This window comes from Myzus persicae, unplaced genomic scaffold (assembly GCF_001856785.1).
Source record: "Myzus persicae strain clone G006 unplaced genomic scaffold, MPER_G0061.0, whole genome shotgun sequence".
Classification (NCBI taxonomy): Eukaryota; Metazoa; Arthropoda; class Insecta; order Hemiptera; family Aphididae; genus Myzus; species Myzus persicae.
In genome coordinates this window covers 218,402-241,424 of record NW_019102714.1, presented here as the reverse complement: position 1 = coordinate 241,424, position 23,023 = coordinate 218,402, and the positions used below count along the sequence as shown (strand labels likewise).

General features: G+C 31.6%; 1 protein-coding gene across 3 annotated transcripts; it reads right to left on the bottom strand.

Annotated features, from left to right (window-relative positions):
* Positions 1 to 415: 415 nt before the first annotated feature.
* LOC111032989 (calponin homology domain-containing protein DDB_G0272472-like) lies at positions 416 to 22,999 on the bottom strand. Of its 3 annotated transcripts, XM_022313508.1 has the most exons (7): positions 11,363 to 11,535; positions 11,007 to 11,123; positions 8,212 to 8,986; positions 7,152 to 8,123; positions 3,934 to 4,195; positions 3,313 to 3,823; positions 416 to 1,319 (listed from the first exon to the last, which is right to left on the bottom strand). In XM_022313508.1, exons 3-7 carry the CDS (start codon positions 8,806 to 8,808, stop codon positions 761 to 763), a joined length of 2,901 nt encoding a protein of 966 aa, XP_022169200.1. In that variant the 5' UTR covers positions 8,809 to 8,986; positions 11,007 to 11,123; positions 11,363 to 11,535; the 3' UTR covers positions 416 to 760. The 3 variants fall into 3 exon arrangements, with proteins under 3 accessions (XP_022169200.1, XP_022169199.1, XP_022169201.1); XM_022313507.1 differs by lacking the exons at positions 11,007 to 11,123; positions 11,363 to 11,535 and adding an exon at positions 22,341 to 22,999; XM_022313509.1 differs by lacking the exon at positions 11,007 to 11,123.
* Positions 23,000 to 23,023: the final 24 nt, after the last annotated feature.

Here is a 23,023-nt window from a genome sequence, read left to right as displayed (position 1 = left end):
GGTCCAATTTAACCACTAACATTAAAATGTCTTTTACCTTGTAATAAAAATGTTAATTTAAGGTCTTAAAGATATATTTTTCAAAAATTGTATCCTGTTTTGGATGTAAGGAACGCTCCCATTCTTTTTGAAGGTACATAGTGAGCAAAGTACCAATGGTCGAATTTTGAATATTTTTTCATTGATAAGCCACAATGCATCGATGTTTTGCTTGTGCATAAGTGTGTTTCGGCATTCTGCAGCTGTTATCACGTAGGTACTAGTTGCCTTATTATTTATCATCTTGTGAAACATTAACTATAATAATATGACCATGAATTGTGGGTGTAAAGTAAACACTTTAGGTATAGCTATGTAGATAAAATAGAGACCGTTACATAGATCAAAACAAATCTCGGGCAGACAATACATCGTATTTGATGTGCGTAAAGTTCTTTATTATGAAAAGGGAAGGCGATGGAGGGTGAGGGGTTGAGAATCTCGTCGTCTCTGAGGGATGTTCGTGGCCGGTTTACACTTTCGACAACGGCCACGGTACATAGTATAATATAATAATGTTTATTATATATAATGAGTAGTATAGTAATAGTAAATGAGTATTTTTGAAACACGCGCGTCATAAAAAAAAACCCAAATAAATAAATATAAATAAATACAGCCGTAAATAAATAATTATAAACAAAAGTGGGCACACGCCACGCAATAGAAACAGTTATCATATGAGTACAAATAATAAACATTCAATGGCGTTGGTTGTTTGTCATGCTGTCGGTCTCCCGGACGGCCTGGGCGGTGGTGGAGGTCCCCGAAGGTTCGGGTTCTGTTGCTGTTGTTGTTGCCGGTGCTTGTTCCGGCGCCGGCTACTCCGGCTGCTACTGCTGCTTCCGCTACCACCATTGCACGGAGGCGGTGACGAATGCTGTTGTGGTCTGTGATCACTGCCTACCTCTGCTCTTTCTGCTCCACCGACTCCACCGCCGCGGGGTCGACGCCTTCGCTGCTGGAGTTGCCATTGCTCGTTCTGCTCGTCCTGATTTTTCTGCTGCTCGTTTTGCAGCTGCTGTTGGTGCACTTCCTGCTGATGATGCTCGTCTAGATCATTCCGCTGTTGCTGTTTCTGCTGCTCCTGGTATTGTGGCTGCTGGTTTTGCTGTTGCTGCTGGTGTTGTTCGTGCTTTTGCTGTTGATGGTGATGGTGGTGCTGCTGTTGACGTTGGTCCATCAACAACTCCAACTGTCGACGCATTTGCCGAGCATGCCGTTCACGCTGCTCTTCCATCCGCTGACCGTGTGACACAATGAGTTGTGCTACGCGCCTCCTGTTGGATAAAATACAAAATTTGGTATCTAATACACTATGAAATAATTCTAGCAATAATTAAAATTTAGTACAAGGGAAGAAAAACTGTCAATTGTGTACAAACTTTATACAAGCCTACATACAAGAATACCTTATAAGAATATTTTTAGTTTTATTATATAAAAGTGCCTACTCGTATACAGTTATTTACTCATGAATAATGTTAGTGAAGTTCATGCGGATGCTATAGGAATTAAATGGTAATTTAATTGTTATGATCAGTCCATCATTAAAAAAAGGTTTCCTGTATAGTGTATATGTTGTATACGTTTTTATTTAGTTAACTATCATGAAAATAAATAGCACAATACTGTTGTACCATATTGTTGAATATTAACGGAAAAACCCAAATCGACACATATTTGTGATTTAAATAAAAAAATATTGTTATGTGAACGTAAATAATTTTAAGTTTGTTTGTACATATTGTTTTTTTCTGAATATGACAAATTCATCTTTTTGGTATGGAGTAAGTAGTATAACTAATATTTTTTTTCATTGAACGCTTTAATGCCATAAATAAGATAAATCATTTTTGGTCAAGACTTAAGAGACCTATGACCATAACATTCTACATGCACATATCAGTTTTATTGGCCTATTATTTTCCAAACGAAATAGGAGCTATAATTAAAAAAAAATGAAGTGTGAGATATTCCCAATGACTTATATTTTCGTTTCAAGATAATGTCCCTGTAAAATTGACTTGTGCATAACAGTTCATGGTGAATATATTGAACGATATTATAAGACAAAAAAAAATGTATTCATACAATTTCAATGAATAGTGTTTTGGTAATAGTATAGTAGTCTTAGTTATAATTGCCCATTAGATTATCATTAGTTATTGAAGTATGAAAACCATACAATTTTACAATAATACGTTGTATTTTTTTAAATTTAAGTTGCTTTCATTCATTCAAAATTCAACCAATTCAGATTTTTTTTTATAGAGTTTAGTAAAAGATAGATAGGTATACATAGGTTATCCTTCTATTTTGTCTTACATTACATTAAAAAACACTGCACTAGAATATCTGCATTATATTTCAAGTTAGGGCTACTGAATTCCCATTTAATTAGCACATCGTATACTGGGTGAGGTACGTGATGTTTGCAGATGATGTGTTAGTGGGAGAAAACCCAAGATAAGTAACGAAAAATTGGCAGTTTAGAGAATAACACTGGAAGGGAAAGGACTTAGGAAAATTGGAGTAAAACAAAGACGATTGTGTATGATTTCGGAGCAAGTAATCAGAAATACTAGAAATTTATATGATGATGTAGTGCTACGTGAGAAAAGTAGATTCAAGTACTTAGGTTGCAAAAAAAATCGTGGTTTTGAAAATTACGTCAGATATAGAATTATAAGTAGATGGATAATGTGAATAGAATTGTCAGGTATTTCAATCATCAACAACCTGATTCTGTTGAGATTAAAAGGAAGTTTTTATAGAGCAGTTGTAGACTAATCATGTAGTATTTAACATAATATTGGGTACTGGGCAGTGCCTAACAAAAGAATAGATGAGAATGCTAATTTGGAGTAACTAGGAATAATAGAATAAGAAATTAATTAATTAGGGGTAGTGTATGATTGGCACCGGTATTCTACAAAATTAAAATGAATAGGTCTGTCTTGATGTGATGAGAGATGCATCCGAGACAGGGAGTTGTGGGTTAAGCTATGGAAATTCATGTAGAAGGGGAGAGAGGGAAAGTAAAACAGATGAAGAGATGGATGGACAGAATAGAGAATGGCATGGAAATAACTATCGTGGGGAAAAAGTGAAGGGGAGCAGAGTCCTATGAGTTTGTTGGTCAGGAGTTGTCGACTCCATTAAGTGAAAGAAGGGCAAACAGAAATAAAAAAAATAATTTATAAGCTAGGACCAGGCCACCTAAACTACACGACTATAGTAAAATGATGGTACGTAAACAAATTAGCTTACTTGACGGCCCGGACGCAGCAGCTCTTCGGCTCAGTCTCACCATTTATATCATCCTCGTCGGTGGCAACACCACATCCTGTAGCTGCACTTTCGACATCACCGTCACCGTCCTCGTCATCCTCGTGGTTCTCTTCCTCGTCTTCGTCCTCGTCATTTTCATGGAGGTTATCGCGGCGGTTATTAGCTGATTGCATTGCCACACAGGCAGTCAACTTTTTTTCCATTTCGTTCACTTTATGTTCCGCGGCGTTCAGTTTGCTCTCAGTTTCCGCCTGCCGATTGGCTGATTCTACCAATAAATTATCCAAGTTGGCGAGATCGCTCTTTGCTGTGGCCAGATTAATTTCCATTGCCGTCAGCCAGCTGGTCACTTCCGCCAGCTCTTTCTCCGCTTTCGCTTTGGCGCTTTCAGCATCAGACAATTTCCGTTCGGCTTCCAACTGATTTTGTTCCGCTTCCAACAGTTTCCGTTCCGCTTCCGACTGTTTCCGTTCCGCTTCGTCAGCCCTTTCTATACAGAAACAAAATTACAATCACTTAAAACATGGATTTTAAATAAAATTAACGATTAAAGTAGTCTCTCGCAGTTATATAGTCTTCATTTGACTGTCATTTACTCACCCGTGCATCGGTCCCGTTCTGCTCGGGCCGCGTCAAGTAAGTCCTCATACCACAGCGCCGTCGTGTCTACAGCCCTTCGCAGTTTGACCAACTCAGCGTCTGCTTCGGCCCGAGTTTTGCGACAAGCTTCGGCAGCAGCTTCCGCTGTTGCAGCGGCCACTATTCGCTTCTGTTCGTCCTGACTAGTACGCCGCAACTCTTCCGCTGCCGCCGCTCCCCTAGCTCGTTCCGCTTGAACAGCATCCTGCATGCGCTCCGTCCACTGCGAATGACAATAAATTGTATAATTATACAATTCATTCACAGGAGACATAATTGATTTAAATGCATAACACTGGGATATTTTATTTGTTCAATATTTTTACTTAACGTACTACTAAAGATCAAAACATTTTTTACTGTACAGATATATGCAGGTAGTGAGATTAGATACAGAAAAGGGTAAACATCTATTAAAAGTTAAAAAAAATAAAGTTAAAGAGTTAAACCCTTGTGATCGTAGCTTATTACTACTGTCTCAACGTACGTGATGGCAATTTTTTTCTAAAGTTACGTGCCAAAAATAATTACTTTTTTCTGGGTGCCATTAAATTACGAAAAATATTTATGTATGCATATATTATAAATAAGAAAAAATTGAGGTTTTATTATTTATTATTAAAAATAAAAAGTAATATAATACATTTTTTATTTTTTTATTGCTTTCAACCGTTGTTTACGTGCCACGGATTTGCCATCAATGCTATACGATAATATAGCGTCCTCCTCTAAATTAACTCTAAGAAGTTTTATCACCCATGTAATTATAATTTTATAAAATATATATAGGTATACATTTTTTATTATTATTGTGTTTTGAGTACATCAACATAGGGATCGGTGTATGCAATGACTTCTAAATCATATAAAACTACAATTGTAGTCGACCTCAATAACTCGGAAACCTCGATAACTCAAATTCTTTTGATGTATTTTTAAGTTGCGTTTGAGGTATAAAACTTAAAAAAATACAAAAGTCGAAATTATTTGTATTCCCTCTGAAATTCGAGTTATCGAGACTTGACTGTATAATGCGCTTTCTGTAATATTTTTAAACCTTATATAACAACAATTTTGATAAATCGAAAAAATATGCTTCGAAATTATACATGTTTTTTTTGTAAATTACATAAGTTTTTGGAATTGATTCACTTCAATATTATTGTACAAAAACAAGAAATGCAGAAATGCTAGTAACAAAAAGTAAAAAATATACATTGGTTTTTCCGAAAATATTAATTGCTGTTTAGTAGGTATTTATTGATATGATAAATTTCAAATAACATATAAAGGGCTATGATACGTTTGGGTATTTTATATTTTTATCTCAAAACATGACACGTTCGGGCAGTGGGCACAAAATCATAATAATTTTGGCACTATTTTTCCTGATGTCGTAACACGTTTAGGTAAGGGCATTGTAGACGATAATAAATATATATGTATTATGTAGGTTTTTATGGACGTAAAATATATACCTTTTTTATGTGAGTTATATATAAATGTAAAAGTTAGAAATCATATATTATGAACAAGATATAAAACTAAAAAGCTGTAGGTAATAGAGCGTCATTTTGACGTCACGTAGGTAACTTTATAAAATATGTAGATCGAAATCTCGTAGCTGTGAAATTTATTATACATAGTAGAACTGCAATGACAATCGCAATGACGAAAATAAATCTGTAAATACTAATTTTCTAATTATTTAATTATCAAAATATCAAAATCTTATCATTCTATTGACAAGGTACTATACAAATTTAACGAAACACATTTTCATGTTTTTAAATATATATTTTTTAAATTTATTTTCTCATTTGTATTGTTAGTACCTATTGTATAGTATAAAATATTTATATAATGTGCTATTTAATATGGCTCATATACTTCTAAAAAAAAGGCGTAAACTCTTTTTTCATTTTAATGCCCAAATTACTTATCTATTCTTTAGGATTATCGAGAGCCCAAACGTTGTTAGGATTTTGAATTCCAAACAGGAAAAAATTCCTAATCGTGCAACTCCAATGTTAAATAGGTAAAAATATAATCGGTAATAAAGGGAATATTGTTTAATAACATTTTCACCCAGATGATACTATTACAATCTATTTCTGTACGAATATTTAATATTTATTTTGTTATCAATACTTTTATTATAAATGTTCAGACGATAACCAAGTAGGTACGAAATTATATATCAAAGAGTAATTTTTACAGATATTAATTTATTTTGATTCTACATAAGAGATATAGCTAGCATAGGTAAGTAACACATCGTTACTTACAAAATAAAAATAAGTTTTTGATTTCTCATTTCAATTTTTACGAGTAAATTTTAATTGGTTTGACTAAATTTAATGCATAAGATATATATATAAATACACATGACATTAAAATTGTTTGGTAATCAAATGAAACTTAATTATGCAATCAAACACTAGAGAAGGTTTTAACTCTTTAATAAAATATACTTAAGAATAAATGTAAATATGTAATAAAGTTCATTTTTCGTTACTATTGAATAATTGTTGCATGAAAATACTCGTTTTTATACCATTCCAGTTTCCAGTAATAGAACTAAGTAAGGTAACAAAATCAATTTAATATTATAAATATTACAATAAGTACCTACGTTACACGTAAAAGAGTATAATTAATTTTCAATGTATACCTTTAAAAATGATGCATTACATTTATAAGCACATGTTTTATCCGATAATAAATTAATATATAAATAAAAAAAAAAACAATTCATTTTGTACAAATTGTTTTAAAATATTATTATATTTTTTATAGAATATATTTACCTGATTCTGTGCTAGTTAATTTATATGTACAGAATTTGGTAAAATATTTTTGTTATTTTCTCAAACTAATTTCTGAACCATCGCATTAATAACAATAGGGAAAAATACGAGACACGTTTTATATCAATGGAACATTTTCTTAACCACATTCTCATGAAATATACTGAACAATGTGTATCATTGTTTCTTCAGTATAATTTTTTTTTTGCTTTCTTAAAACATATATATGGTGACATTGATGAGTTGTAAAAAAAAAATGAATTTATCACGTGCATGGCATTTTTACGGTTTTAACTTGTAAGTTAGGTCAACAACAATAATAATTATATCATACGACACACTGAATAATAACAAAACAATTATACATACTCTTGTTTCCAGGGCGGCGATTCGGTCAGTTCGGTCCCGTTCCCACGCAGTTCGGGCAGTGGCCAGCTCACGCTCGGCTCGCTCTTGTTGTTCCTCTACCACTTTCCTGTTCTCGGCCATCGCGTCCCTCTCCCACTGCCGCCATTGCCTGCGCACTTGCCTTTCGGCTGCTTCCACCGCACGTTGTTCGCGCTCCTCTGACTCCGCGGCCAGTTGCCGTTCCCGGGCAGCCCATTCTGCCCGCAGCTCTCGTTCACGTTTGGCCGCCTTGGCCACCTCTTGTTCAACCATATCCCATTGACGGCGATCGGCCTCGGCCAGGAGGTCTCGCTCCCGCTTGTCCGCGTCTGCCAATATCTGTTGCTCTCGCTTTGCGGCCTCCGCCAACGCCGCCGCCACAGCGTCCCGTTCGCGTTTCGAAGCCTCCACCGCGGCCAGCCGGCGCTCCCTTTTTGCCACCGCTATCGCCTCCTCTGCCTCAGCCTTGAGTTCCTTCTCTCGCCTGGCCACCTTTGCCTCTGCCTCGGCCAATATCATTTGTTTCCGTGCATCCACTTCGGTCTTGGCCATCGTCTCGAACTCTCGCTTCCGTTCAGCCATCTCCGCGGCCGCCCGTTCCTCAAGATCTCGTTCCCGTTTTATCAACACACTCTTGAGGTGCCGCTCGTGTTCCACCATCTCCTCAGCCATCCTCTGTTCACGCTTCATCACCTCTTCTGCCAGCTCTAAAGCCCGCCGGTCCATATCGTCGTTCATCTCACGCTGTCGCGTAGCCATCTCGTCGGCTAATTTACGTTCGTGCTCCGACAGACGGCGTTTCCACTGCCGGTGCACCTCGCTGAGCTTCCACTCAAAGTCTTCCAATAACCGACTCTCCACATCTTGGACAGCTGCTACAGTGGCTGCAATGTGTACCATTGGTCCCACCATATCCTGTACAGCGGCCGAGATCGATGATGGCTCCTGTTGCAGCTGTATAGAGATAGAGAAAATCATATCGTTATGGGAACTGACGAAATATAGGTACGATTAACGAGTTTCATTAATGGTTAGACCCTACCTGTTGTGATTGCAGTGTAGTCATCGCCGTGGACTGGCGGTCACTGTTGTCTTCAGCGAGGGTAGTGTCGACGACCGTCGTAACGCTATCGATAATATTACTATCGACGATTTTGGAAGTGATATCGTCGTTGTTTTCAATATTGGTACTATCTTTATTGATTGACGCTATTGTGTCAACGGTATTCGTCGTAATTTCTTCCGGCAGTGACGGCGATGGTACCGACGGTTCCTCTTCGCCGACTACCGGCGCCATGTGGACATCTAAATCGCTAACCCCCGTGGTGGTGGTAGACGACCGGCGTTTGCGTCGGTTTCGTCTCGAACCTTTTCGCTTGATGACATCGTGGTTGTGATGCATTATGACGTCTGGGGGTGGTGAAGTAGTGTTTACTGCAACACTGCTACAACTGTGGTCCTTGGTCTGATTTTCCAATTCGTTGTCAATGTTGTCTTCGTCACATGCCACTCTTGTCACAGTTTTTTGACGGCTACCATCACTGCCATCGCCGTTTTCGTCTTCCACCGATGACATTGAATACGATGAGTACCGTCCACCGTCATCTTCGTCTATCTCGTCGTCTATCTGTACTTCCATGGTTACGTCCTCTGAGGTGGTTTCGGTAGAGGCAACGCCGATGGCACTTCCGACCACTTTGGTCACTTGACCCGTCGTCAGGGGTGTTGTCGCCTCCGCGACAGCACCACCTGTGGGGTCTTCGGTGGATTCGTCGTTGACTTTAGCCGTATTGATAGCTAGGCCGTAGTTTTCGCATCTATGTATAAATAAAATATTTAATTAAAATTTGGTACTTTTAATAATAAATAAATTGTCTATGGTTTAATGTAAAAAATGTTTAATATTGAGGGTTTAAAATTATTGTACTGCTCAAGTGGTCGTGTTCGTGTATAATGAAATAACTTAATTTTGAATGTTATTTTAAAACTATGACACCAAAAATAATTTTTTTTTAAACTTAATTTTTGAGTACGCCACCTAAAATTTTGTAAATATTTTTAGAATTAAAATTTCATTGTAGCTGAAGTATTTAAAAATAATTAAATCAAATCTAAATATTGCACCTTGATAAAAAAGTACTAGACGAAATTTACTCAAACCCATTATTTTTTTTATATTTCTTTACAGTGGATTTGTTGGCTCTAAAACGACTTGTCAATCATTCATAACATTATTGTATCATCCACTATCCTCTATAAACTTGTTTTTGATATTTTGCACGTGTAAAACTAAATAAAAAAAAATTGTAGCATCAATATAACCTATTAGTTATTACTCGATATTGTTAGGAATTTATTAAGAGACTAGTTTCTTTAAATACTGCTGCCAATCCTTTATTACTAATGCAATATGTGTGTACATTTTATACAATATGCTTAAGTATTGCTTTATTTTTAACTTAAGTGTTTGAGTGGTAAAATAGATGTTATAACTAATAAAAAATATTATTTACTTATAAACCTTATAAGTAAATAATATTTTTTTAATATCTACGTTTTTAAGTGCTACAACTTCACTATTTATATGTGGTATAGCAATTCAACCCATCTAAATACGTAAGAAAGTAGATAATTGATCTTACCAATATTATATAGAGAGAATTTTTCGAATTTTCTAGTAAATTCTTAATTTTATTCAACTTAAGTTAGAAAAAAATCGCTGAATTTTTTTACCAATAGTTATATTTTAATTAAATAATTTGTTTGGAAAAATTTAACTTTTTAAAAACAGTTCAATTTTATAATAATATCATAAAGATATTAATACATTTTAGATATTTTAATTTCATGACACTATTGAATAATTAATTAATTATTTTTAGATTTATTAGTAGATGTATAACTTTTATTAATTTTGATTAACTATATTAAATACCAAAATATGTATAGAATAGTTCTTCTTTATATTCGATATACGTACTATCTAACCTACCCTTGTATTTACATCCTATCATGTCAATAAATTTCAAAAATCCTAAAAGCTAAAATGTTTACTTGTATTTTTTTTACACAATTTATTCGTTTAAACAATTTGAGCTTCTCTTAATACATTTTAAAATATTAAAACATGATTTTATCATTGTTCTAAACTTTAAACTTTATGTAAAAGTTATAGGTAATAATATTATATGTATGCGTTGGATATAATATTTTTATTTTTTAAACTAATTAATGATTATTATTAAATAGTAATGTTTAGCAATGTTAAAAGTCAATCATATATAATTCAAGTCTACATTTCGCTAAATATTGTGTTTGGTCGTAATTTAAATTTTTATATAAAAGACTAAACGATTGTATACGAATATTAAAGTAATCGTGAAAGGTCATATTTTTGCTCGGTATTATGTATTTATAAATCGATTACATCATTTATTAATCGTTATAAAATTCTGATCAGAATTATGATTGTATAACGTTTCATATTGTTAGCTGCATGCGTCCAGTACATCGTCAAAGAAAAGTACTCGTAAGTACCTACAATAATAATTAATTATACGGATGTAATTTGTGTGAATGTGTGACACGTAAAGATAAAGAAAGGCTGGGCAAATGAACAAGTTTTTTTAGCCTCGTTAAGTTAAAATTTGATTAATTTTTTTTTAATTCATCAAATTAAAAAATAATTTTTTTAGACTTTATTAATTTAAAAGTTTACGTTGAAAAAAATTAATTCGTTTGTAATGCCCAGTCTCATATTACAGCATATATAGTAAATTGCATGCATATACGCATATTATGTTAAGACTAATTATATCAATAGACAATAATACGTACATATATGTGAGATACAATATAGTACTCGGGCACTCGTTGTCGGAACTTTTTTATTTAATTTTTATTTCTCAATTTGACCGGTCGTCGTCGTGATCGTTGATTATACAACCGATTAACCTGTGTTGATTTCGCACACGACACATACAAATCAATTAAAATTATTACAATCAATATCTAATAGCAGACGACTTTAAGTAAGTAGAAAGCCATAACGATCAAACTTTTTGTGATAAAAAAAAAAAAACGTATCGAATCACGAGTGTGCGGCAATATTGGCGTAAGACCGCGATGACGACAGTAATAATAATGATAATAATAATAATAATAATAATAATAATAATAACAACAATACGTACCTACATATTGTGTATAATAACGCGATGATCGTGGGTATTATATTATTAAATTATAATCGACGGACGACGCGCGACCGAGGTGACGGACTATTATAATACACCAGTGTGACGATTGCGAAACGATGCATCAATTCGTGTCGCCGCGTACCTATATAATAATATATCCAATGCCGACGACGTCAATGGCAATGAGCGCCAGAGTTCTAAGACGGGCGTGCCGCCGCCGGCTGCCAATACGCCGCCACCGCACTTTACTAATAATAACTAATTTATACACGAGTGCAATGTGTGTATATATGTTTACAGCTATATATCACTATACAATACATACTTATATTATATATATATATATATATATATGTATGCTATATACATGTGCGTATTGTTGCAGTAGTGCACAACGTGATGGAAGGAAGACGGTTTCGGTGGCGATAGGGTGTGAGTGGAAGGGGTGAAGGGACGAGCAGTGTTTTTCTAATTATATACACACTCGGTTATAGTGGTATATTATGAGCCTCCGTCGTCGGCGATCGTCGTCTTCGTCTTCGCCGTCGTCGAATTTAATGTATACTTTGTATTTGTATGTATTGCACACACACACTGTCTATATACGCCATGCACATCATATATATATATATAAATATATATATGATTTGGCCATATGATTGCAGTTTAATCAATGATTCTATATCGTAGCCCGTAGGTATAAAATAATAGTACAAAATATGTTATCTATACTCACATACCTAAATAATAATAATAATCAATCGGATTTTGGAATTGAATGGACTCGACAAAGTCGATGAACTTATGAAAGTTTATGCCATTAATAATTTAACTTTTATTTGCAAAAACAATGAATATTTAAGTTACGTTCTGCTTTCGAACATTAACCGTTATTTTTAAACATCAATAAATGAGTAGCAAGTACCTACGATAAATAATTGAGTTTTGTACAACAAAATAACATAAATAATAAATCTCGACAAGGACTAATTTTGCTTAAAATACTGTTTTAATTATGTTTATAGTTGCATTAAAAATAAATTTATATTTAAAAGGGCATTTGAAAGTTTTAAAATATGAGTTTTTGCATATTTTGATCACGATTATTAATGCATAGGTATCTAACAATTTTTCAGTGCATTCAATAACCCCCGATTAAAATCAATCGAGTTTTTCGATCCGTTGAAGCTTGAAAGCAACTAAAAACTTTGCTAATAAAAGCTTAGTAACATTATAATAAACGACGCAAGTGATTAGTAGGTCGATGACAGCTAGATGATAACAAATCACTGTTCTGTGTCCACGAAAATCTTGATTATCTTACAATGTATTTAAATATCCGCTTAATCCAAATAGGTCGACGTAATATTCCTGAAATTGAATAGGAAGAACAAGCGATTTTATGGACTAGCATTTACCGCGTGGGCATGACGTTTAATCGGCTCTTCGAGAGATTGCAATATCCTGCCAACATGTTTGTCTGGACAAACTGGGTGACTGCCATCTGTGAGTACAGAACGGTTCATGTTGTCGGACAAAGGCAGGACTATAATAAAATAGTACCGATCTGGCGATCTATCGTTGGATTAAGACGTCTATCGTTTGTTGTGCATGCGATGATTGACGTGCAGATATAGAATTGTTGACTCAAATGCGGTTCAGTAACCATAAATACTCACTATAATATTATACAAGGTGTAACAGAGAGAACTGACTAATGCAATTACTTTTTTTACAGTCGATATTAAAAAAAAAATGTTTTTACATTAACTTATAAATGCTTGCGCTATATTTAAAGAATTTTTTTCTAAATTTTCATTCAATGAAACTAAAAATAAAAATTTGGTTTAAACTTTTTTCTATGATTTCAAAATAGCCAATTTGTAAATGGTAAATCTGACTATCAATATTTTTTTGGAGTGATTAGTTTAAAACGTAATTACTTTTTTCAAAATATTATTTTTTGAAATATCCTGACTTGAATATATTTAAGTTATTTATTTTCCATTTAATTTTCACAATTGTTGTCATACGTTTAACTAGCATCATTTTATTTGTTCGTCGGATCATTTTATCAAACCTGTATATGTTATAACTTTTAGTAACTATATGATAGATATCCCACTAGACTCGCATTCAATTTCAGCCTCCATACTTTAAGACGGTTTTCGTTAAAAATACAAATTTTAAAATATCACTCTATTAAAAAAACTCTCTGAAAAATAAAATTTAATAATTGAATCTTTAGAGTATAGACGGACATGTGATCAAATTTGAGCTCTATTACTCGCCAAAAATGGAAGAAAAACAAAATTCTTCAAAATAAATTTCATGACTTTGCACTATTTAAAGTAATTAACTGAACATAACAATCGTCATTCCAAACTACAAAACTATAACAGAAACCGTTACAAATAAATTTATAAAATTATAATACATACCTACTCGTTATTGTAAAATCGATCAATTGAAAGCTTATAATATAGCAATAATTATACACAGTAATTCTTCCAAAATATTTAAGCTTCAAGGTTGTTGTGTAACATCGGGATCTTTTCCCGTATATTAAAAATAACACCAAATGTTTTAATTTTTAGGCAAGCGTCTTTTCTCCAAATCAGTGGTCTTCAACCCTCGGCCCGCCTTGTTTTTGCTTATGGTCCATATTATTATAAAATATAATATATTTTCAGTGTAGCAAATAATATATTTTTTACACATTTGTGATAATTTAATAATTGTTTTAATTATGAATGTGGTCCTCTAGATTTATTTTTAAAATTATAGGTGGTCTGCTACCTAAAATGGTTGAAGACTCCTGCTCCAAATCAAGTCGTAATCATCGTAATCATCGTAATATTTAGTATTTTATGTCATAGTAAATATTATACTTTATTCTAATTAAACTTTAAAAAAATACGATACAAAAGTGTTTATTTGAAAAACTAATAGATATTATATTATCATGTTGATAATAAATTATTGTAAAAATTATAAAAGATGTGACCTCACATAAATCAATTCAAATTCCAAAATATAATGAGTACCAATAGCATCTATCGTATAAAGATATCTGTAAACGACATTTTGAATGAGTGTGTAATTATTTTTTATTACAAGTGAAATCAAATTACAGTTCTACCTAAAATATATACATATATATATATATATATATAATAAATTAATAAATATCACTACTACCTACTACACAATATAACTTAATAGGAAGTAATTTTATTTAAACAAGCTCATCTGAAATTTTTGACTGGTATACAAAAAAAAAATGATTTAATTTTGAAACATAATTATGAAAAGGTTTCTATTGTTCACTTAGAAATATTGATTTTTATCAGAGCCAATTATTATAATAAAAATATATAGTTGAATACATATAAGATATATATATATATAATATACATAATTTATATAGGTATTTATATATATATATATATATAAACTATCTATTTGTAATCGATTGGTTGGTTTTTATCCACATAATTTGAACACAACATGTTATAACTTATAAGTAAAAGTGCAAAAAACAAGTATTTAAACATCAGCTAATTGTAATTACCTACTATCATTAAATAATAATTAATAAATAGTAAGAGGTAAAACATATTACCTACTATCCAACTACAATAATTAACGATCAGTATTTGACGTTTATATACTTTATGCTTACACACATCAACCATACGTTTATTATACGACCATTATTACTCGGTTGTATTGTAAGAAAATAATAAAATATACAGTAACATAAAAATGTTGTGTATAAGTATAATTATTTTAATTAAGTCCACTCCTATAATTAATTGTCCATTGTTAGAAAAAACGTATATTTGGCATTAAATAGTTTTTGATGCCAGATTTTCTATGCCCATAAAATAGTTATTATTAAATGAGATATATGCAGTTATAAAAGTTCTTTTATGAAATTACAAACGAATAAGCACATATAAATAGAACATTTTTAAAAATAACATTTATTCTTGAACAAAAAATATTTAATTAATTTTTTACCTAACTAGAAAATGTAATGCGAAATCTCTTTAATGATTTATCACGGTACTTTAACAGAAATGTTAGCAAAAAGACATAATCATTTTCATGAGTTTTTGAATTAATATATGTTTATGGCATTGGCTACTCAAATGTATAATACCATCACATAACAAACAATTAACAAATGTTAGTCTTCTGTTAAAATTCAAAAAATATTAATGTATAATTTAAGCTTGATAATACCATCATTAATTAAATTAATTATTTTTCATAAAATATGGGTACATACAATTCTTCGTCTATAATATTAAGATAAATTTTATGGATTTAAAAAAAACTAAAGAAAATGTGGACAATATTAGGTACCTACCGTTCTACTGTACAGTAATTGTCGAGAATGTCGTAATGGATGTGTTATATTTGAATTCTGCAATGATAAATCATTTATATCATATACGAAAAACGATTCTGATCGGGGACATTAGAATTCCTAGGTTAGATTTTTTTTATTTCCTACGTTCCGAGCATATAGGTACCTACATTATACGTCTTGTACTCTTGTATAAATAATCAAATTTAATAAATTAAAAGTATCTTATGGCTATAAAAAACGTTACTTTCCGGTGAACTTTTTTTTTGATGGAGATATAAAAAGTTCTTGGGAATCTTCTATTAAAATTTTTTAGTTCAAAGAGAGTGGAAATAGTTTGGGTCAGTTTAAAATTTAGAGACAATTTTGAGTTTTTAAATAATTGCAACAAAATATCGAAAATCGATAGATGGAAATTCGTTAATAGTCATAAAAAAATTAACTTATTAAGTTAAAAAGTTAAATTAACTTAGCTTTAATTTATTAACGCGTTAATGCCCAGCCTTGCCTACTAGATTCATTGTCCCACCAAAAAAGATATTTAAGTTGAAAATCTTAGCATTTTTACTGTTTGAAAAGGCGATGAGTGATGACAGCTCTGCTCAGAATTTAAAATATATAAACACAATTATTTTAGAAACTTTAATTTCAAATTTTGACAAAATTAGGTATTTAAAGTTTAAACAAAGATAACTGAATAATAACAAATAATAATAATAATAATGCTTATTTTTTTGTACTTCAAAAAGTTATCAAAAGGTTTGAGATATACGTAAAATACTTTCAAAATTCTGTAGGTATAATATTTTAGAAAAATAAATAATATACGATACTAAGATAGTAAATATTACCAATTGCATATTTATATTACACCTTCCTGTATAATTTAAAAATATTAGTCTCAATGTGTACTTGACTACTTGAGGAACATAATTACAATACAATTTGTGCAAATTATAATAATCTTAACCGGCAACAAAATTGTTTTCGAATTGATCTTCACATAGTATGATATAAATAATTGTTTGTTTTTAAATAAAATTATAAACACTCATCTTATTTGGAAAATGATTCTGAGCGAAATTTTATTACAAACGCGTTTGCTGGCTTTTTAGAATTTAGAGTTTAATCGGAGTACTTAATGTTGCAGTACAATGAGGTGAGATTTTTTTTATCTGTCATTTTTGAGCAGTAAAAATAAATAAATGTTGTCAAAATTTGAACTTGAAACACTTAAAAAAAATTGTGACCATGAATTTTTAATATTTTTACATTTCTATAACATGAAAAACTTATGTTAGGTCTTTTATTTCAGTGATAAGATCATAAATGTATAATTATTTCGTACGTTTTTTGAGCATAAGACCTATTCCCTAGTCATAACGTATGATTTTTTTAATACATATAAATCTATCATAATTTGTAATTTAAAAAACTCAGTACGTTGGGTTGGAGTTTCGTTAATTGCTTTTCAACTATAATATTAAAATACGGCTTTGGTATTACTCATTATAAAAAAAGCCTACTTTTTTGGTTTTTTTTTTTTTTTGTCTCCAGAACATGCACCTGTCGGCTGTCACACATCTTCAGGCGTGCGTATAAAAAAAAAAACAATTATAAATTATAACAATATGAAAAATAAAATATAAAAATTATTAAAATAATTATATTCACCGAAGCACGCGAATGCGATTAATTATAAACTCGCGGCGGCGGTATCTCATGTTTCGACAACGGCAGTGGTCGGCGACCGTGGTTTGTCGCCGCAGTTAACTATTATTAGACGCGTGCGCGGGAGACTCAAGTGTTGCCGGCGATGAGTCTAGCCGGTATACCGTGTACATTAAACATTTAAACTATTGGTACGAGAGCGCCGGTTCGTGCGTATATTATTATAATTTATTTATTATACATTTTATTTTTTAATATTTTTATATCGTAATAATAATAGGTATACGCGACAATAGAAATATTTTGGTGTTCCGTGACAGGTAACAGCCGACAGGTAGGTCGTAGATATGTTTAAAAAATCCTCTATTTTATATTGTTATTTTCAAACAAGTTAAAAATATCGAAGCCGATCAAAATATGACTAAAGTATTATAAAATAAAACGTTGAGGCGTCATGATAAACTGACAAAATATAGATTCTAAAGTCAATTTTTATTTTTTAATCTCATACAATTGGTGTAATTCATGAAGTATATAAATGTGTAGTAAAATTGTATACAACAAACTATACTTTTATGTTCAAAATAATTATTCATTATGCTATTTCTATTACTTTTTGTATAAAACTTGTATTTTATTCATTCTTCTTGTCTGACTTAGTGTGAGTAATTAGTATACACAGTACACAGTGCCGGTAGAGTAAGTACCACTAGTACCGGCCTACCCAGAATCAGAACTTTAACTTGCTCAAAACCCGTTAAAATATTATGGAAAATTATTATTATTTTACACCTAATCTACTAAAATAATGTGAGGCTCGCCGATTAAAACTGGGTTACTCGTTGGTTCTACCGAGACTGTTTGTAGGTACATGTAGAAAGTACAGAATTGTCTATACGTGATGGTTTATTTTTTAAGTTATTTTACAACGCATGTGACATCGAAAGAGTTGCTAATATCGATATATGTATATTTTACGTATCCATTTTTTTACATTCACTATAAATTATTTTAAACGTGCTTTAATCTTTTTTATTGTCAAGTAATCGAAAAATGTACTTCTTAGATGATGGGAGGCGGCTACTCTATTGACTTCAAGCTTATATCTCCAAGTCGGCTATTTATAGTATTATAATAAATATGCGGTCTTATATGGATAAAGTAGAAGATGTATAAGAATAGTAGCCTGTATGGCTAAAGTAGAAGATATTATTTGATACAATATACCAGTTATAGTAATCGTTCGCATGCAGCAAGACAGCAAGACAGCTAAATACATAGACTATAGGCTAAATTTCAACAAAATAACATTTTTTGTTTTTTATAAATACTTATTGTATTTTTATATTTAATACAGACATCTCGTACAATGCTTGGAATAAACAAATTTTTATAATTGTATGTACCTAATCAAATATAAAAAGTTGACGTACCCAAGTAAAACAATAGGCTTAAAAATATAAATTAATTTGTCTTTATGACTATTGGACCAATGAATGAATGAAAGTTTTGTACCAGCTGAAATTTAATGGAATTGGGAGGGGAGATCGTCCAGGTGACACTTTTAATTTAAATATATATTTGAGTTTAAAATAACTGTAGCTATAAATATAAATATATGTTATTATTATTAGTTAAATATATTTTAATATTATGATAATTTTCTAATCATTAGCTATTGGTTCTTACTTACTAAATAATTGAATGTGCCTTTTAATATTTAATTATTTCTATACGTTCGAAGTTATGCGGATTGATTTGTACTGCTAATTTAAATTTGGTAAATAATTAACCATTTAATTTTCTTTTTCGAATTGTTTTTCCTATTAAATTTAATTGCATAACATATAATATATATTATTCTATAATATACTTTACAGGTAACTCATTTGTGTTACTAAAAAATTAAATTTATCATGAGTACCTATATAATAAATGTCTCCGAGTGGTTGGCTATTGCTAGTTTAGGTACCTATTACCAGAATATTGTAAATATGTATGCCACCCCCAATAAATACATTCGTTACTCGATAATTCGTAACTCCATAATTAGAAAAACTCCGTAAATTGAATTAAGCGCTTAGTCCCCTCTATTATCAGAAAAAAAATGTATTTCGGTCCCTTCGATAATTTGAAATGTCTATCGATGGAAGATACTCTACAATTCAAATTTCTTTAAATACAAATATACAAAGATTATGTACATAATATAAATAATCTATTTGACGTACTCGTAATGAAACTAAGAACGATGGTTATAAAATATTATTTTACTTTATTATTATAGTGCTATTAGTAAATTAGGTAACGGTATAACGTTATGGACCAGATTGTGGCCAACAATTTATAACAATCAAAAAAATGACAGGTTTCTTTAACAACATATGATAATGTAATAAATAAATGTCAAAATAAATTAATGTATGTATAATGAAAGAAATAATAAATAATAAATAATTTAATAAGCTAAATGTAATAAATAATAAATACAATGTATGAATGTACTATATGTAATAATATTTTTCACCTCTCTTGAAATCGAACTATTTATTTTTTCACCTAGATTATTCAAACACTCGGTAAATCAAAAACCTCTGTAAATCGAATTTTTAGCTCTGTTCCCTTGAATTTCGAATTATCAAGTGATTACTATTTATAATATTATAGTCTTTGGTATAATATTCACTTTCGAGTAATTTTTCGTAAAACAATAAGTAAGTACTTCAAGTTAAAATTATGCACACACATATTATCTAAATATCTACGACTGTGGTTAAAATTAAAAACTAATTTAATAGATTTGCATATATTTATGTACAATAAAAAGGAATAGCAGGATGCATTATTTTTTGTTGGAAAATAAATATGTAATAGTAATAATAATAATTTTTATAAAATGGTAGGTTTTATTAAAAAAATTGAAAGTTACACATTCAATGTGTATATTAAGAGTAATTTTAAAAAATGAAATGTATCTTGTTAATAACTTAATTTAGTCCTGCATAAATGTTCTCCATATTAAGTTCTAACTTTTAGAGTTAAATATTCCCGAACTAATAACTTATAACCTAACGTTCTTAACAAAGACTTAGTATTATTAACTAGACACAATTTTGGTCATTAATTGTCCACGCGATATATTCCTATATTAATGAACGAATACACATGTGTTAGTTATAACTTAAAGTTAATACTTTATACTAATACCAGCATTGTACCGATTTGAATTCTGCACAGGGCTGCAGGTCTATGAAGTAAGGTCTATGTATTTTATTTTTATGTTCTATGCGGAAACCAGGATTATTATCTATCATTACAATAATAATAATTATTATTATCTATTATACCTACGTCCTACAGTAGTACAAGTTTTCACATAAACAATAAATCAAAAATGAATTGATAATAAATTTAACTATACATAATATTATTATTTTAGATTGTACTTCTTGTTTATAAAATTTAGATATTTATTTTACATTCGATAATGTATACTCTTAAAATATTTCTAGTAATAGATACTAATATTTATTATCAACTAATAAACTTATAACTTGTAAGTATTGAAGAATATTTAATGTTATTGGCAAAATAACTTGTACCCAGTGCTGAAACCTGGGAGGAAGGTAAATCGAGTACTTTTCTAATTTTTCAGAAATGTTGGCGTTCCTCTATGTTTTTCAGTGTCTGTATTTTTGAACTTTTTAGGTAATACTACCATCCACCCTAGTTAATAATTCTTATTATATGTTTATGTTTCACTTTTAGGTTATCATTGATCGTGTTTGAAATTTTATTTTAGTCGGTTTAACCTCTTTCTGTAAAGATTAATTTTTTCGAGTGATTTTTCAATTTTTTTTATTTTGTTTGTTCGTCAATTGACATGTAATTATTTTTATAGTGTAGGTAACTTACTTAAGTTGATTTTTGTACGATAATTGCCAAAAAAAGCTCATAAAATGGTTTATTTTCATAACAGGTGAGGACAGGTATCTCTTGACAATGACTTACTTCAATTTTATATTTTAATTAACTTAAATAAACAAAAACATCCATTATTAACTATAAGTGGGTAATATACATAATGATACAATTATTATATTTTTATACAGTTAAAAGATGGTACTTAATAGTGGTTAGGACCTCGTAAATTCCTACAGTACCAGTACAGTGAGATATAATAATAAATTATGAGGTTTGTTTTTTAAAAAGCAAACAGTTTCTCTATAGGCTATTTTTTTATTTTATTTATTATATTGTACTATTATAGTAAATATATTGACCAACTCTATAATATCATGTAGTCTTTAGTAGCTAAACTCAAAATCCAGATATTAGAATTTAGAAGCAGAACCTCTTGAATATTATTATATTAATTATTACTAAAACTTAAATCTGAACCGATATTTTGGAGTAAAGGTTCTTACCAGTTTTTATTTTACATTAGTGGTTTTCATAACCTAATAAGTTATTTATTAATTCTAAGTGTTTTGAAGTCAAAATATGCTTAAGTAATTTATAAACAGTTTTTAGAAAAATTGGCCTAATATAATTTCGGAGCTTTTCTAGATAACATATGCTTTCCAACATAATTATATAATATTATACTCAAGATACCTGTGCATTATCACTACCTGTGTTGCTTTAACAATTAATTTTTTTGATTAAAATGTGATTAAACCCCTATGGATTAATATGACTTATATATATAGGTATTATGGAATTATAAGTTTTTCTGGAAAATGGTAAACGTGATAGGCATTTAGGCCCGTGGACCATCAGTTACATTAAGTAGACATTTCCACGATTCTTTTGCACCCAAAACGACCGTAGATGTTACATCTTCATCGGTAATATTTCAAAATATAGTTTATAAATGTCTCATCGCTGAGCATTATAGAACAGACAGTATTAGGTACTCACCCTATGGTAGGCGTAAGAGATTCGACCGCGGCCTCGTGGTCTTCTTCCGCCTGTTGTCGCTGACGGTTCCGGCGGTTCCGCCTCTTACGGTGCTTTTTTCCGCCTCCACCACCGCCGCCGGCTCCGACACCTCCGTCACCAACGTCACCTCCATCACCGCCGCCGTCACAGCCTCCGCCGGCATCGTCAAACTTGTCCGATTGACGACGCCGTTCCTCGTCGTCGGGTCGATCCACGGCGTCTGTAGGGGTTACCAGCATTTCAGTACGCTCTGCCCAACCACCGCCGTATCGGTCAGGCGACTGGACGCGAGTGAGGTATAGTATAAAATATACCGTGTCCGTGGCCACTGTTGGTGAGTATACGAAGGGGGCGCGTAAATAGGTACCTACGACTATAATATTATAATATGTGTATATTAACAGTGCAGTAAACCTATCACTATTTGTCGAGCTACGAGCGATATTATGTAATATATTTTGTCGCTGTCACCGTTGGTGTTGATATTTTTGTGATTTCCAAAAATCTAAATCGGGCGCGTCGCACGCACAGGGTCCGTCCCGATCGCGAGCCAGAGAGCGAGAGAGCGAGATCAACGAACGCGCTACGCCGGTGGCTGTGGCTGATGCAGTGGCGTCAGGTTTGCGACAGCGATTTAAACGGCCGGCGCCGGAGACACGTTG

What these genes read in the sequence shown, in the direction of transcription:
- LOC111032989 (XM_022313507.1), bottom strand. Translation starts at nt 22,600, where the DNA reads ATGCTGGTAACCCCTACAGACGCCGTGGATCGACCCGACGACGAGGAA. An exon ending in CTACACTGCAATCACAACAG is followed by an intron (nt 8,124 to 8,211) that starts GTAGGGTCTAAC and finishes ATCTCTATACAG; the next exon opens with CTGCAACAGGAGCCATCATC. An exon ending in TCGCCGCCCTGGAAACAAGA is followed by an intron (nt 4,196 to 7,151) that starts GTATGTATAATT and finishes TGTCATTCGCAG; the next exon opens with TGGACGGAGCGCATGCAGGA.